Source organism: Dermacentor albipictus, chromosome 1 (genome assembly GCF_038994185.2).
Source record: "Dermacentor albipictus isolate Rhodes 1998 colony chromosome 1, USDA_Dalb.pri_finalv2, whole genome shotgun sequence".
NCBI lineage: Eukaryota > Metazoa > Arthropoda > Arachnida > Ixodida > Ixodidae > Dermacentor > Dermacentor albipictus.
In genome coordinates this window covers 137,261,167-137,277,994 of record NC_091821.1, presented here as the reverse complement: position 1 = coordinate 137,277,994, position 16,828 = coordinate 137,261,167, and the positions used below count along the sequence as shown (strand labels likewise).

General features: G+C 45.6%; 1 protein-coding gene across 1 annotated transcript in view; it reads right to left on the bottom strand.

Moving 5' to 3' along the window:
* The window catches only part of LOC135911766 (arylsulfatase B-like), a 36,169-nt gene that overhangs the window by 12,747 nt on the left and 6,594 nt on the right, over positions 1-16,828 (bottom strand). Inside the window, exons 3-7 of the mRNA XM_065444109.1 lie at positions 14,708-14,759; positions 14,506-14,609; positions 9,373-9,559; positions 5,543-5,711; positions 3,122-3,219 (exon numbers count right to left, since the gene is read on the bottom strand). Coding sequence (XP_065300181.1) covers positions 3,122-3,219; positions 5,543-5,711; positions 9,373-9,559; positions 14,506-14,609; positions 14,708-14,759 — 610 coding nt within the window. The remainder of the gene's footprint in view (positions 1-3,121; positions 3,220-5,542; positions 5,712-9,372; positions 9,560-14,505; positions 14,610-14,707; positions 14,760-16,828) is intronic.

Below are 16,828 nucleotides of genomic sequence, written 5' to 3'. Positions count from 1 at the left end.
GCCATTACGATGTGCTGGGTCATATTGGTACTTTTGCTACCTCATCATGTTGCGAATATTTGCTCCTGTACGTTTTTACCCTGAAGCAGCCCACTCGGGTCTGAAATAGCTATAGGTACTGCCCTTTGTGTTATCGTACAGATTTCGCTTTCTTATTTCTTTCTTGCCGTATTTGTAAATCTCCATGAACTTTTCTTTTTATTTTCACCCTTTACATCCAATTTACTGTCTCTATTTCTCTAACTTTTTTTTAATGGCTCCGCCTTGTTTATTTACAGTTTCAGTTGCCTTGTACTTGGCTGCCAACTTTCTGGACATTTCCTTTAGACATTCTTCTTTTCGAGGGGAAGATTTTGTTCACTTTAACCCATCATCGCTTTTAGTCCAAGTTCCTAAGCCTTTCTTGAAAACTAATTTCGCTCTGCGCTTCTCTGACTTCAAATGTGACCCAACGTGTGTCCCCCTGCCCTGCCTCATTTGTGGTTTTCCCGAGGGCCCCAAATGCCAAACGGCCCATTGATCTTTAGTTAACGTATAACCCCTCAAATTGTTTTTACTTCTGACGTCGACTTCGTGTTCCAAAGGAAGCTGTGTTTAATCCAAGTAGCGTTTCATTTTTTTCATTTCTCCGACATTGTTGAGCGTGCTAAGTTTTCGATTACAAAGCGCGCTAATTACAGACATTTTCATGCGAATCATGCGAACGCAGAACGTGTTCCAGCATGATACGTTGGACCCACCCCACTGGGTCATGCGGTGGCCCGAAGACTGGCGTACCATCTAAGCTGTGTAACACAATGATATTGGGCATCGCTGCCACTGATGAGAGTCAACGACATTCCATCAGACGACGCGCAGTCAACTCGCGACAATTGAGATATCCGCCGTCTGTCGACAGCATTTACGCCCGCATCAATACCGCGGCCACGCAGTGCAACACTGAAGCCAACGTTACATGACCCGCCCTCGCAAGCATTGCACGTCAAGCAGACTTGCCAAGCCATTCTTCCTGTTCCGACATGAAGCTTGGAAGCCCCTCGATGGATGTCCCAGATGAGGTGGACATAAGGCGCAGACGTTGTACACAATATTTACTCGCGAGCGATTCGTATGCGACAACACGATTCACCGTCGCCATGTTTATTCTCGTTCGGACTTTGCCCGAGTGGGCTCGCAGCGACATCACGTGCGACCCGAATCCTTATGCAAATGGCGCACGCGCTGCGCCGTCACTCTTTTCCGGTTTCCCGTGCAGCGCAAACACTGTGTTGCGATCTATTATCATAAGTCGCACGATACCCCAAGACAAGACCAACTAAGATGGCATCTTCGACTTCGCCGGCGGCAAAAAAAGAAAGAATTAAAGAAAAACAAAGTTGCTTCAAGAAGTTAGCCTCATGGTCTAAGCAAAAAGAAAAAGAAAATGGTACAACAAAAGCAACAGAATAAAAAAAAACGAACCACCGCGCACGTCTCATCTAGTGAAGTCGTGGTTACCGCGTGTTTCCGGTGTGCACGCATGCGTGCTTTTACATACTTGTTGGTGAAGTCCTCGTATGCTTGATGGTCAACGCTTGAAAGTACGCAGCGCGAATATTCCTTTTCCATTACCTTCTTGTGGAATGTAACACTCATTCGAGGCTCTATACACTGGAGCCCTCAAAACATACCATACTTCTCAGTTATCGCCTGAAGTCTTTACCACTGCACGCACTTTGGATTCAAATCTTTTATGCATAAATATATGTCCAGCTCATTCAAATGAACTGGTGCGATTTCTGCGAAGAAGGCGTAGCGACTACTGTTTTGCTAAGCATTCCTTTGCTAACGATTCCATTGCTGCGAATTTTAGGAAGAAATTTGGTCCGTCTGCGCAGCTCTGTTATAAATAGGTTGCTGTGGAGAGATTGTGGTCAAGACTACCTCGACACTTCATTTTTCTTTATTCTGCAGCAAAAGAAAAATCAGAAATAAGTAATAGTAATAAATATAACTAAATTAAAATAGTGATATTAAACATAATAAAGATGATCACAACAAAGGAAATGATGGCACAACGGAGAGTTCCCTCGACATCTAACGCCTGTCCGCGCCGCTACCGATATGCTCTATACACGTTATAGCCTTCAGCAGTGTGTGCAGGAGTTCCTCCACTTACTAACACAGATGGCACGTGGAAACAAAAAGCTCTGTTCAAGTTCAGTACGCAGTACAGACCACAAGCACTTCATTGCCTTAGCAGCATGAACTCGCATCTATCTACCCTTTAACATAACGATTATAGCCAAAGAGTGAGAGAGAGGGGAGAGTGGGGGGTACGGGACATACGATAGACACACAACACGAAAAAAACGCGCAAGCAAACAACATACCGAAAGCAAAGGATTGCGTAGAACCAAACCCGGCTACATTTTCCGTGCCTGTTTTCGCTTTCCGCATTCGTCCTACGCACGAGGACGGCCTCGCATGTGAAATTCGAGGGCGCAGGTGGCGGGATTCAAATGCGAGTGGCGAGAAACCACGTCGGGTATGTAGGGTAATGATAAGAGTCTACCGACAGTGGGTCACGGTGACTATGTCTGCCACTTCAGGAACTTGCAGCTAAATGACACGTGCCTCCTCAGCTTTGCATTCTAAACAAGCAGCGCTGCTCTACGGCGCTGTGTGTCTGCTGGCCTGCACACAACGAACAACGATCCCAGTGACCACGCTGTCCTTACATACGAATATATACATACATACCGTACGTTCTTAAGTCCTTCCTTTCTTTTTCTATCTCTCTCTCATTCGTTATTGCCCCAGGAGACCTTTATTTTCTCTCAGAATACGTAACACCTCCTGCGGATTTTCACTTCTAACGCAAGAACTCACGCAACCCATCACTTTTCATCATCCAGGAAGTAACACAATGGAGACATGAATTTTCGTTTCAATACTCTGCAACAACCAGAAGAAAAAAAAAGGCACTAAAAGCTTCGCGTCACTCCGTCAACAGTGCTTTCAAAGTATTTGCGTGGCAGTTCTAGGTACTTTTGTTTCTAGAGTTTTCAAAGTTCTAAGGCAATTTTTTTAGGCATGAGGTAAGCAGGGAAAATAATTGAAAGTGCATTGACTCACTCACATCACTTGTAAATACTAGCAGCGTGTTGTTCCAGTATCCGTACTGCTGAAGAGCCTTCTCGATTCTTCCCACGGCTTCATCCAGTGCATTCAGCATGCCTGAAAAGGGAAAAATTTTCATGTCGGGGCGCATCATTTTTAAATATTATTTACGAGTGGTGGCAAATATCGAGGGTTGTATTCGCAGCTCCCAATGACATTTCTCAAAGGTCTATTCGTTCGTGCAGGAGTGCATCAATTATAGTGCCCTATATCGAATATTAAGCTTTCAAATAAAGTGTTTCGTAAAGATGTGATCTCTGCAACAAGAAGAGAGAGAAAGAAAAGAAGGAAGAAACAAATGATATGTTGACTCTGCAATTTTATCAAACAGCGGGTGAAACCTCTTCGCTGCCGGTGCACATGGAGCGCCTTATAAATATCGCTGCTTATTTTCTGTGCACCCATGTCAGAATGAAGCGCAATAGATTGCCTTTACAGGTGACGGAGAAACAATACATTTTGGTAGAACGTGTTCGTGATAGTATATGGCGAAAAGCAGCACCGTAATAAAGCGTTTCTTTTTTCTGGTTATATAACGCGCTAATGAACTCCGTCAAGCTGATGCTTCCTTGTCAAAACGTCTCGTTATTTTTTTCTTCTTGCTACTAGAAGCAAAAGCTACACTATTCAGCATTAAGATATTAAAAAAGCATGTCCCAGGATAGGCAAGTTTACTACCCTTACGATAAGCATAATTTTTGTCACTGTAAGCAAGTGTGCGCACTTATCCTATCATGCCTCTATGCAAGTTTCCAATTTTACGGATGATAGAATGACATGCCAGTTCGTGGTCAGACACACCATTACTGCAAAGTGGAAGCTGAGGTGAGCTACTCGACCGGGCTTGCAGTTCCTGAGGAACGGGAATTAAAACTTGCAATTTGTTCGCGCTTCATATTTCGAACGTAGAGAAACGTATTTGCTGTGCCCTGTAGCCTTGAGGTGTCAATTTTGTTTTATTGAAGACGGAGTTCGAAGCGAATTTACAAACATCCTTTGACTAATAGCTTCATGCATGCCCCGAGATGTCTCAAGCTTTGAATGAAGCTTCGTTGCAGTTCCATCGAAATACGACCGCCACAGCTGAGATCGTACCCGCGATCTCGACCTCAGCAGCGCAACGCCACAGCTACTAAGCGACCGCGGCGGGTTCTTTTAAAGCTGATACGTAGTTTCGAAGTTGTAGAAACTGCACGCTTCGCGCACTTAAAGTACAGCGCTTAGCAGGTATGGCGATTGGAAAATACTTGTATTTTAAACTAACGTTGATCTCGAAATGCCGGGCCTGGAGCCAACGACATTACCGTGAAATCATGATAGAGAGCGAGACTTGCTGACGTCACGTAGCGTTAGGTACGATGACGTTAGCCATAAAAAGAAAACACAAATGCTGCACGCATTTCTTGTGACTGTGCTAGCTTGCGGCAACCGCAGCTCCGCAGCGATCGCAGTAAAGGTGCGACCTAGTGAATAATGACGTCATGACGCATCCACCTCCTGAGTACCGACACTGAAACTGCTTCATAAAAAAAAGTATTGTAGCAAGGTATTTATGATGCACTGATGTTTGTCAGTACCTTTTTGTGTGGTTTCGACAGTTTGGACCCTCATTTATATGCAAAAGAAATGACAAGTCAAAAATAGTAATGTCAGAACGCCTTAAAGGAAGCCCTGAAGGCTGGTGTCACTAAATCGTCAAAACCCATTCGTCCTTTAAGCATATCTCACAGTCAAGCTCGCTAGTTCTTACGGTTATTATTATAATTGTTCTTCTTCTCATTATCATTAACGCCCTAAACTCGACCGTATCCCCTGGCGGCAATGTATATTTAGTAATAAAGCGCTTGTTTGCGTCAGAAATAGAAATTCGCACCGCTTTCGGTCACTTAGTGTGCCTCCCAGGAAGCAATTTGTGGTTAAGGAGCTCAGCAGAGAAGTCACCCTTGTGTACAAAGTAAAACAGGACACGCGCACACGCCAGCGCGATTGTTTAAGCTCGGCTTCCCTTCATTTCCCTCGGCTCGCTGCGGCGTAGGTGACGCGGAACACTTCGGTTTGCCTGGGCTCGCATTACGGGGTGCAGAAAGAAAAGCGCTGCTCGCAAGCTCACATCGGAGGAGCCTTCCCCGCGTGTGCTTTCAGCATTTCCGAAAAGAGCCCGAGATCGAAGGACAAGGAGCCCCGCGTCTTCTGCTCGCCTTCCTCCGCGACACCGCTTTGCTGGGCACGCGTGGCGGTTAATCTTTGTGTCGGCGTGAGAGCCGCTCATGCGGAACGATTGCCGACCAAGTTTTCCACGCAGAACTCGCCTGCAGCGTCCTACCACTAACGCCGACAACAAAAAGTTACGAGAAAGGTAATTACGGAAGGGAGTACGTACCACATAGTAATAGACGGCGTCTGTTGTGGAACTTGGTGCAGGGAACCCTGTATTCTGGCGGAACCTGTAGAGGCGCGTGTACGGCTTGGAAAGCCACATACAGGAACAGCGGACGCTCTTGTCCGGCGTGATCCGCCAGCAACTTGATCGTGTCGTCCGCTAGTAGTTTCTGCGCAGGGAATGCGAATGTGTACATTTTTTCTGCCCAGAGGTCAGACCATCAACATCACTGTGACGATCGTCACTGGGCCTGCTTTCTTCTAGTTGCTTATTTCAGTATCTTCCCACCTTCACTTCTTTCCATGGAACAAGATGCTCGTCTGCACTCATCGAAAGCTGCTACGAGAAGAAACACATAATAAAATTGGCATGCAGACTATACATACTGATTAGACAGTTCTATACTTAAAGGGGCTCTCAAACACTTTTGAAGCCACCGTCCAAGGTAAATATACCTGGTAGCGAAGCTTCCATAGGAGCCCATACGTTCAAAACATGGCGGTCCATCCCCGGTTCATGGGGCTTAGCGCCATCTGTATGTGGTGGGAACACTTCCGGCGGAAGAAAAAATAACGTGACGCCATGTCCGTTAAAAGCAGAAGTGACGTCATTTTGTTTTCGAAGGCGCGAAATTTGTTTTGTTGTTCTTCCTTTGGAGCTATATATTCAAATGCCCCACCATTCGACTTGATGGGCGTTTCGAGCTTTCCGCGTGGAAAGCGATGCAGGAAAAGACCAGCCGTACGGTTGTCGAAATCGCATCCCTGCACAGAACATACTTTCTTTGGAGGCCGACGAAAGCTTTAGGTGTAGAGTGGTGATCCTATTGTCGGATGCCAAGCCCGTCGGCCCGCGCAGGCGCACGAAAACAACTACACAATTATCTGGCGGTCGTAACTCACTACTTTTGACTGAACAGATTAAGAAGCGATGAAGCTACCCGCGTCACCAAATTCAGACAAACTTCGACAAGCAAGAAAGCACAAATTGTGAGGGGGGCGTATTTCAACAGGTGATACGAGTGCACCTTTCTGCCCATTTCAAGACGTGCATTGCACTGCGAGTGATAGTGGCGTCAACGCCCCCTGTAGCGATGGGCGCTGAAAAGAAATGCATTTATAAATAATAATAAAATTTAACGTATTTTCTTAACTCATCACGAATATATAAAAGTGACTAGGCATTTTATTTTCGTTGAATGAATCTAATTGTGTCTCGTTTGAATTAAAAAACGCGTTTTTCTTTCCCAATGTTTGTTCCCTCCAAACATAGTCGCGCTTCAATCGCTGCTCCCCCAACCCCCCATGCTGATGTCGGTGACAATCTGTACTGAACCGCTTCTCGCCCGAAGCTTCGCGACCTATTTGAATCGACCTTGCACCGTCTTTCTGCGGCAGGTTGTGTAGACTGATGGTCGTAGATGCTCTTATCTTAGCAAAGGTCACCACTCGATCTTCCTTTGACTGGGTAAAAAAAAGTGGCAGATAACCACTTCATTGCAGTAAAAGGGTGATAAATTGTGATTTTATTTTATTTGTATTTGCTGTACATCTTTACATTAACGCTAACAGACATAGTCTAAAAAAAAAAGCACGACAACCCCAAATCACGTTAGGGGCGCTGGCTGTTCTTTCGCCTCTGGTATGGCGGCATACCTGTGACCTCATAGTTAAAAAAGCTTCTCTTGTCGCTTGTGTACCCTCGTGAGCAGCCTCGTCTCCTCACTGCCTTGTTCACGAGGTGCAGGTTTCTCACCTCGGTGCATTGTTGTTTTCATATCCTTCTTTGTTATTCGCGGTGCTGCACTGAACTGCAGCTGAACTGAAGAGATGTTTCGCAGTAACAGGTTGCTCGACCAGTAGTGGCAAACATGCGATGTGCACAACGCGCACAGGTACTTTTTTTTTAATATGGTAGCAGCGTCATCAGCACACCGGGTTAAGCGGCGTAGTCCGCAAGCAATGACATGTAGGTAACTGTTAACTTCCGCTGCGCAGGCGCTTCGAGCTATACCATCGACGGCGAGGTGTTCCGTGAGTGAGTGAAAGACAAGGCAGCAGAATACCGCGCAATATTTACGTTGAGGGCATGCATTTTTTTCCTTGTATTTTGAAATTTCTCGGCTGAATAACTTCGGAATGCGTGAACCTATCGCTGTCATTCTTGTTGCATATATCTTTCCAACTGTCAGTCTGCGCAGCCCTCGACCGAAAAACGGTGGCCTGAAAAGAGTTCGACGGTCCCTTTATTGAATTGTCCTCAAAAGCCGGACAGCCCATTTCTTCAGTGACAGCACATGTATACAGTGCGAAATGCTTACTTACTTAAATATGCGACAGTTGGTTAATAACTTACTTATCAGCACCCCTGTATAAACAGAAAGCATTACGTCGGGTCTCATGATGGCTTACACGAATTGTACGCGTTTTGAGCCAACCGCTATTCTTAGGCGTTTGAGGTTAAATATTGCGACGTTCCTTATCCACGCCTTTACGTATAAAAATTATTAATTACATATACTCAAAAATGTTTGTCTTTCTTTCCACGCTTCAGTTTCCTGCTTAGTTACAACAAAACGGCAGTCAACATGAAGCCTGACGCTTCAATTGGGTGACCACCTACACGAGACACCCTTAGAAGATTCTGTTGCCATATTCACAACCCCCTTCCATGCTATCTTTTCACTAGACGTCTGATGCATTCGAAGGCAGTGTATATTTCACAAATATTACGTCAAACATAACAACGCAGCATATGCATATGTTCCGTACCGCAACAAGTGTCACCGGCAAACTAGGCTTGCCACTATTTAAAAGAAAGAGCAAGTTTGTGCAGCTTAGTCGGGGTTGACATATTTAGAAACTTCCCAACTAGCGTGGTTTCAAAAACCTTAACAGGGGAGTACGCGAAGCTACCCAGTACCTCCTTACCTTTCGGAGGTTTCGGAGCGCATGATCCGGAGAAAAGGAAAAAAAAAACGAAATTTTGTTGCCCCGAATGCACCCGCCTTCGGTTCGATAGGTGCAGAGGATATTTCCTCATGCGGCCAAATTATTGCCTACATAAATTCTCAGCTCAATGGCGAAGTAGCGACGAAAGTTAGCTATACCGTAAATACCGTGTTCCCAAAACTCTTTGCTGTCGGCTGTACGCGCGGTGAGTTAGTAAGTGAGTAAAGCTAATAGTTCCCACAGCGAGTAGTAAATGAGTCTACATCTACTGTTCATTTACTCCGGTGCACTTTCTTAGATTGCCCTGAAGGGCTAAGGCCACTTTTGCAGACTTATCTTTTATTAGACACCCAGAACATCCACGCCTCACTACGTGTACGTTAATGAGCCACGTTTGCGAGAACGCGCGGCTTGAAAGGTTGATCGCGTTCGAAAGCATAAGGACATTTTCAATGCTTGCACTCATAGCGTATCACGGCTAGTTACGCGCACAAGTGTTACCAGATCTACGTGCCTTATAGCGGGAAAGTCTGGGATAGTATTCATATATTGCCGAACAAAAGAATATAAAAGTGGTAGGCGCTACAAAAGTAATAATGCAAGCACAACGGGGCCGTATTTTGTGACGATTATTTTAATATTCCCTCCTGTTTGCTCTTTGTGATTGGCTGGCCGGAGGCCGTGCCCCCGCTATCGCCGCACAGAGTGAGAGAGAATAATTTTTTTTTAATTCATGACAAAGCCCTAGTTCCGTGTTTCCTGATGGGCTGCTCTGCGCGACAAATGATAGGAAATGAATACAGTTAGAGGAAAATAGTAAATTTCAAAGTAAGACTCCTGAACCCTCGTAGGAAGCTTCGAGCAAACCCCGCAACGCACCGAAGAGTAACGGCTGCGAGCATCCCAGTCGGGCGTGGCGTTGGCGCGGTAGTCGAATCCTCCGGTGTGGATGTCGACCATAGCGGTGTGCGAGTAGTGGTCCTGGGATCCCAGGTAGAAACCCGAGAAGGAATGGAAGCCGCGCGCCGTTGGCGTATACGACCAGCTGCAGTATCCGAGGTGCCATCTGCGCCGCGGAAAACGGCGGTGAGCCGACATTTGCACTGGTTACGCGTACTCGACGACTCATTTGCACGGTTAATTTAAGCAACAACCCTGAAACCCATAGCTAATAAACAAGGTGACAACCAATCTTTGTTTGCCTTTTTTTCTTTACACTGAGGATACATTCAGCGCTAGTCAGCTCTTCTAAGTAATACATCTGCGCTAATACAATTTGCGTAGGTTTCGTAGGTGGCGTTAACATTAATTAATTAATTAATTAATTAATTAATTCCTAAGGTTTTGTGTGCTAGAATCCCGATCTCATTAGTACGCATGCTGTAGTGGGAGACTTCAGATTAATTATGACCTCCTGGTGTCCTTTAGCATGCACTCAACTCACGGTGCACGAGCGCTTTTACATTTCGCCCCCATCGGAATGCGGCGGCCGCAGCCGGGATCACACCCGTGACCTCGTGGACACCAACGCAACGTTAATGGCCACTGAACGATACCATGGCGGGTCAAAAGTTTCGTAACTAACGTCATTTGCGTCAACGCTCAGCTTTACTTTAAACGGTCAGTACAACTGTGGCCAATCTGAAATGGCTTAAATGCGCACACGTGCGAACTCAGGCTTGGCAAGAGCCGTTTCAGTGTTCAAGCTTGAATGAGATCATTGTACAGTATGTCTGGTACTGTTTTATAATCTCTCAATTCGCATGTTCGCCTGCGACGGAGTTGTAAAAAAAAACAGGGCTGGATAGTGACTGACCACCGCTGACATGTATGCGTAAGTAAAGAGGCAATGATAAACCTTTAGGAGGGAATCTAATAAAAGTACGAGTATACCTGCTAGTTACTTGGTCTTGCATCTGTGTTGAGTTGAATTAGCATAAAAATAAAAAAACGCATAAGAAGAGAGAGGAACACTATAGCAACTATTAACTGTTTTTTTTTTCCTATGTGCGCGTTCTGTAAATACACATCTTTTGTGACGCGTGTGCAAGAAAGTAATACATAAATAACGTCCACATGATCACACATGTTCATCGTATACAGGCGTCCATGAATTTTTACTCAGCAAGCTGCAGCAAAATAAAAGCCCCATTTACACATGAAACCCTTCCTGATAAAAAAAAAAACGTGTCCATCGTAAATTTCGAAGTGATGTTTACACAACCACCTGAAATTCATAGAAGACAAAGGGTCACTGAAAGATGAAGACGAATTGAGCAACATCATACAAAAAAAAAAAGAGCTGAAGGATTAGCCCGTAGCGAGCGGACTGACAAGGAAGCCCTGATGAAGTCCCTTTGTCGAAACCTTGGATCCAGGCCTCTCCTCCTCGCCCACTGTTGATGCTAGCTAAAATGGTCACTCCCACAAAAAAATAATAATAAGCTGTAAGGTACGATATCATTCTTAAAAAAAATGTCTGCTTATATGTCTGCAGTTTTATAAGAAAGGTAAGTTTGTTGCGATGTCTAGAGGTGTGTTCAGCTAATGTAGCAGCTGTGGATGAGAACATTTTACCATTAAGAAAAGTGAACTGATTAGAGGGAGACATTAGTTTACAGTAAAGGCCGAAGTCGGCCAGACCACGTGCGCACTATCCTGCTACTCTGCATTGGAGAAGGTGATGAGCCTATAGGATGGAAGGCCATATGTACGTTAAACAGCTAGGGTATACTAAAGCCACACTTTCACTGTCGTAGAGTGCAGAGATTCCAATAATGCTGTTGCTGTCTGCCTGGCTGTTGTAGTGTCATGCCATGGGCCTGGAACAGCGCCCTCCCATAGTGGCTGCCTGCCGAGGCTGGCAAGGAGACCGTACAGTGTCGGTTACTGAGGTGCAGATTGTGCGCAAACATATGATATGCATTCCAGTGTTTCAGGCATCTCACAGTCGCAGTGAGGGCTGTCCACCCAGGCGAATGATTGCGGTCTCTCTAGAAGAAAGTAACGAAACGTAGAGAGAGTGGCTTCTAGGTGTTCTCCGCTAAAGTCTATAAGCCAGGTATATATTTTAGAATGATTGTGAGTGATCATAGTGCGTAGAAGCACAACGTAAGTTAGTTGCTTCTGAATAATCTGAAGTGAAGGCGCTAAAATGACGGAGGACAAAGAAGAAACACACACACACACAAGGTGCCCTGTGTGTGTGTGTTTCTTCTTTGTCCTCCGTCATTTTAGCGCCTTCACTTCAGATCATGCTTAACCAACACGCCCAACTATCCATCCTAACTTCTGAATAAGTTTTAGGATCTGAAATCACAAAGCTTTTCGTTTGTAAGTGCTATTTGCCATTGGCCAGCTGGCTTTGTAACGATCTGTTCAGCATAGCATGACGTTTTCTCTTACAAACAATTCTAGCTTAAGACGTTTTTGTGAATACGGTCCCTAGCGCCAGAGGATCCTTACCACCCCAAGAATCCATGTGTGGTTATATTGTGAACTGTACTTCGCGTCTTTGTGCGGAGTGGATATGTAGCCGCACGGTGAACTAGGCCTGGAAGTTATGAGCATGTGTGGTTACTGAATTTAGCGGGTGGAATGACAGAATCAATTATGGTTTCTCTGTAGACATTCAGAACCTGTGTCACTGTTTCCCTAAGGACAATAATGAAGCCGTTCATTTTCAAAACTTATCGAGTCTGCCAGTAGACAATCTCTGATGTTTATTTGAACTTTATCGTCATGTAACTTTCATAAATTTTTTTATAAGCACTCTTTTCTGCTCGGAAGGGTGGAGGGGGACGGCTGGCATACACTGGCTCGTAGTTGCAGGGGATTAAAACGATCACTGGAACACATTTTTAATTAGGCACGCTCTAAAGATACACCGACGATGTTTAAGTGCATTTAACAGGGTGACATTGCATCCCTCGGAGTGACTTTAGATGCGCTTAATCATGAAGGTCAAAGCCTTTTTTCTTTTACTTACCAGCTTTCTGATATCCTCAGTCGGCAGATTTGTGGTTTCAAACTGTCCTTGGCAGTATACGAACCACGTGCCGCGAAACAACTGCTGCCTTTTGATTTCGGACACTCCAAGAATAAAAAGAGTAGCCTTGCTTTGCTTCGAATCTGCTCTTGCGATGGAAGCGTTTTTATCGCCGAAGCCCCCTGTTTATGGCTAGGCCTCCCACATACTTCCCGTATCAGGATCACACGGAAGGAATGTCATGGCCCGACATGGCGTTGCCCAACCTGCCCGCTTCAGGCCAGACGCGCCGCACTTTGTGCCCCATTTGCCCGATTCACGGGAAGGAAGTGAATGGTGTTGTAGACGTTCGCTTCCCTTCATTTCGCCTCGGCAGCAAAGCATGGGCGTTATCTCGGGACTCTTCTTTAGATCGTTTTTCGGAGGGATGAAGGCCGAGCCACCAACGCGGACCTGTTGGCTTGCGCCTTGAGGCGCCACCCAGCCACCGCCGACCACGTCTTACTCTACGCTCCTTTGTGACTACGACTACTTCCGCTGTTGCAGAAATGAAAGAGTCCTAAATGTCTTGCCACTTAGTGTGTGTGCGTGCGTTCGCGTGTGTGTGTGTGTGTGTGTGTGTGTGTGTGTGCCTGCGTGCGTGCATGCGTGCGTGTGCGTGCGTGCGTGCGCGCGTTCGCGTGTGTGTGTGTGTGTGTGTGTGTGTGTGTGTGTATGTGTGTGTGTGTGCGTGTGTGTGTGTGCGTGTGTGTGTGTGTGCGTATGTGTGTGTGTGCGTGTGTGTGTGTGTGTGCGTGTGTGTGTGTGTGCGTGCGTGTGTGTGTGTGTGTGTGTGTGTGTGTGTGTGTGTGTGTGTGCGTGCGTGCGTGTGTCAAGTATATATCCTGAAAATCAGTACTTCCTGAAAATGAAGTTGTTGAAGTTAGCGCATTGTGGTGTCGTCTCCCTTCCGTCCTTGTTTGCTGGCGCTAAATATGCTTTCCAAGTCAGTTTACCAACACGCCCAACAACATGCCAATGCTGAAATATACATCCACGTATTTATTTCTGCAAGCCCTTTCAAGCGCTAATTGATTCTGTTGATTGAAAACTTAGAGAAAAGCGTACCGCTTTCAATTAGATTAGTGCACCGAAACTCGTGGGATGTGAAGCATAGTCAACGGTGCAGGCGTATTACGTTCACAAGCGTTTGCTCAATAAGGCAGTGGCATTGGTAGCAGTTGTCACTGTTGATATCAATAAAAGCATGCAGCCTGACATACCTTTCAGCAGGAGCAAGCGATCCCCGAAAACGTCGTAACTAAACGGCTGCGCGAAGGGCGCAGAGATAGGCGCAGTAACGTCGGTGTACGGGTGTTCGGAGGTCAGGTGGTTCGCGCCATTTGACCTTAGACTTCATATACGTAGCGCACAAAAAAACGAGTACAAAAAAATAAAAGAGAAACGAATTGATACACGCGTCCTCGTTCCTTGACCTCGTTTTTTCGTGTGCTACTTATATGAAGTCAAGACGCAGCAACTCGCCCAAACCGCCACACATGCTGACGTCCGGGGACCACATCAAATTTATTTTCGGACATTACGTTACGTTTCAGTTCCTCCTGGTTATTTTCTTGTTGCAATGGAAATATCAAGCTTAGTTGCCAAAAGGCAGATGACACCGAATTCCAACCTCATTCTCTTTAAACAGAGCGAGAAAGAGAAAGGAAATGGACAGACAAGAAGATGAACTAGAAAAGAGGCAGGTTTCCCTCCCTGCAAAGGCGGAAAGTAAAAAGGAATATACCGTATGTCGATAAATAAAGGAAAAGAGATTGGTAAATGAAAAATGCACGGGTATAGGCACACGACAACAATCACCCCGCCCAGTGCCTATGAGACCATGCAGTGCGCAAAGTTTAAGTATTATTCAGAAAACTGGGTAATTATCATTTAAGTGACTCCTCTTGGCAATGCTATAATCACGGCCTTGTGGCTTGCCGATTAGTTTCAACCGCAATTCAATTTTTTTCTCTTATACTCACTTTCCCAAAGCGTGTGCTGAGTATCCAAGTCGTGACAGCTCCTCTGCCAGAAGCGGGACGCTCGTTGTCAGCCCTGTGGGTTCCAGATGATTCAGCACGTGTCCCTTGATAACGAAAAGCAAGGACCAAAGTATGCGTTGCGACGTGTGTCCCATATAATCAAGATGGGCGAACGCAAATTTTGGTCCAAAGTGGTGCTTACCTGCCGTCCAAGTTTGTACGGGTATCTGCCCGTCAGGATAGCGGCTCTTGTTCTGTGCAAAGGTGACAGTCTTAAAATTGAGAACACACAGAACACGCAACGTACAAATACTCAGTGATGACTTCAGGTGTGACTGCCGCGCATAATGATGCTGCTCGTTTACGCGACAGAGGGAACAGGACCCTGCACGGGTAGCCGTTCCTGGTCCGGGCCTGACTCGGGCCAGAAAGGGCCATGCGCTGGCCCGATCGAGTACAGCCGGGCGGTTTCAAATCTGGCCCGTACCCGGAGCGGCCCGGCCTGGTTCGCGGCACGCCTTTGATACTAAACGGAGCATGGGATCGGTTATTCTGAAGACACCAGCCGCACAGAGATTTTTTGCTAGAGACAGATTCGGCTGCGTCAAGTTTTCCATTGTTGTTGCTGACAAATGGGCAGGTAAAATACAAAGATAAAATTACATTCTCTGTTCATTATGCTCGTGCGCTACAGCGTGATATGAATGCCCGTACAACGTTTGCGAAATAGCTTGTCAAATATATAGCGACGGCATATGCGACTACACTTGTACTGCACACCGCTAGCCATTTCTTCACTATGTTGAATCTTGAAGAACCGTTGCTACCTGCAGTGCTTGAACTGTATTGAATAAAATTGGCGTCAATGTAATTTAAATACGCTGGTCTATTCGCTTTGAGAATTCGGTAATACAATGCTGCTGGATAATATTCTCGTTCCATTATAAATAAACAGGTGACTCGGGAGGGTAACGTTCATGTGCGACCATATTGTCACGTGATGCCATGCGGCTTTGTTTCTGTATTCGGATTCATTTTAATACAAGTTTTTCAGTCAGTAATCCAAATATTCGTGTTTTGTAATACGATTCACTTTAATAATAATAATATTTGGGGTTTTACGTGCCAAAACCACTTTCTGATTATGAGGCACGCCGTAGTGGAGGACTCCGGAAATTTTGACCACCTGGGGTTCTTTAACGTGCACCTAAATCTAAGCACACGGGTGTTTTCGCATTTCGCCCCCATCGAAATGCGGCCGCCGTGGCCGGGATTCGATCCCGCGACCTCGTGCTCAGCAGCCCAACACCATAGCCACTGAGCAACCACGGCGGGTGCGATTCACTTTAGGTTCTGTCTGCTTTTGTTTTAAAATGTGGAGTGTTAATCTCAGTGAATGTGCAGCGTATAGAGCGCAGCTTTTTTTTTTTCTCCATCAAGTTAATATTACATATTTCTTCGTTCACGCTAATTCCCAGTTAACCCTCGTGGTGCCAGAATCAGCAAACACAAGGCAATAGAAACGAGGGCCTGGCCATTTAGCGTGCAAAAAAAAAAAAGAACGGATTGAGAAATTAGACTTTTCTGCGTTCTATTTTATTTTGCATACCCCCGTTCACCAACGTTCTAAAATTTTGATACATCCACGTTGGTTTGAAGTACTTATCTAACACTTGAACGTCTGAATGTAATTATGTTGGACTAATTATGCCATAAACTACGGCACATTATTCAACTCGCTTGAATAAGAATTAGATGGAAACCAGTAGCGAGTTGGAGGGGGGGGGGGGACTGTAGCACTCAACAATTTGTACACGTATATTCCAGAAGAAAGCGTCTCAAATTAGTTTCAATTTTTTTCTTAGTACAATTAAGTTATCACAGGTAAGGCAATACAAGGCGGGACATTATTCACGGCTGCTAAATGTCTAAATATTTTTGCGTAGAAACGAAAAATTGTCCAGTGACTCTGCTTTAAGCAGGTATTCTGCTTTTGCAAAATCTAACCAACTGCACTGAAATTTCTTGTACTCTATGTGCCTTGTGGCTTCTGTACGAATAATTCTTCGGGCAACCGAAGACAGTTTAGGTTTTTTCTTTCCGTGAGTCTTCGCATTACGTGTGCGATGCTCTTACCAAATGAGCTACCGCGCGCCATCCCGTGAGTCTACCACTATTTAAGCAGGTGTCCCATCTTTAACGCCATCGCAATGAAAATATCTGCCTAACTCGTCGTCATTTTGTTCCTACTGTGTGACGTCTTGCCACTCACCGAGTTGGTCCTCCGCCGCCACTTCCCACCCGTCTAACGCGCTCCCCCTTC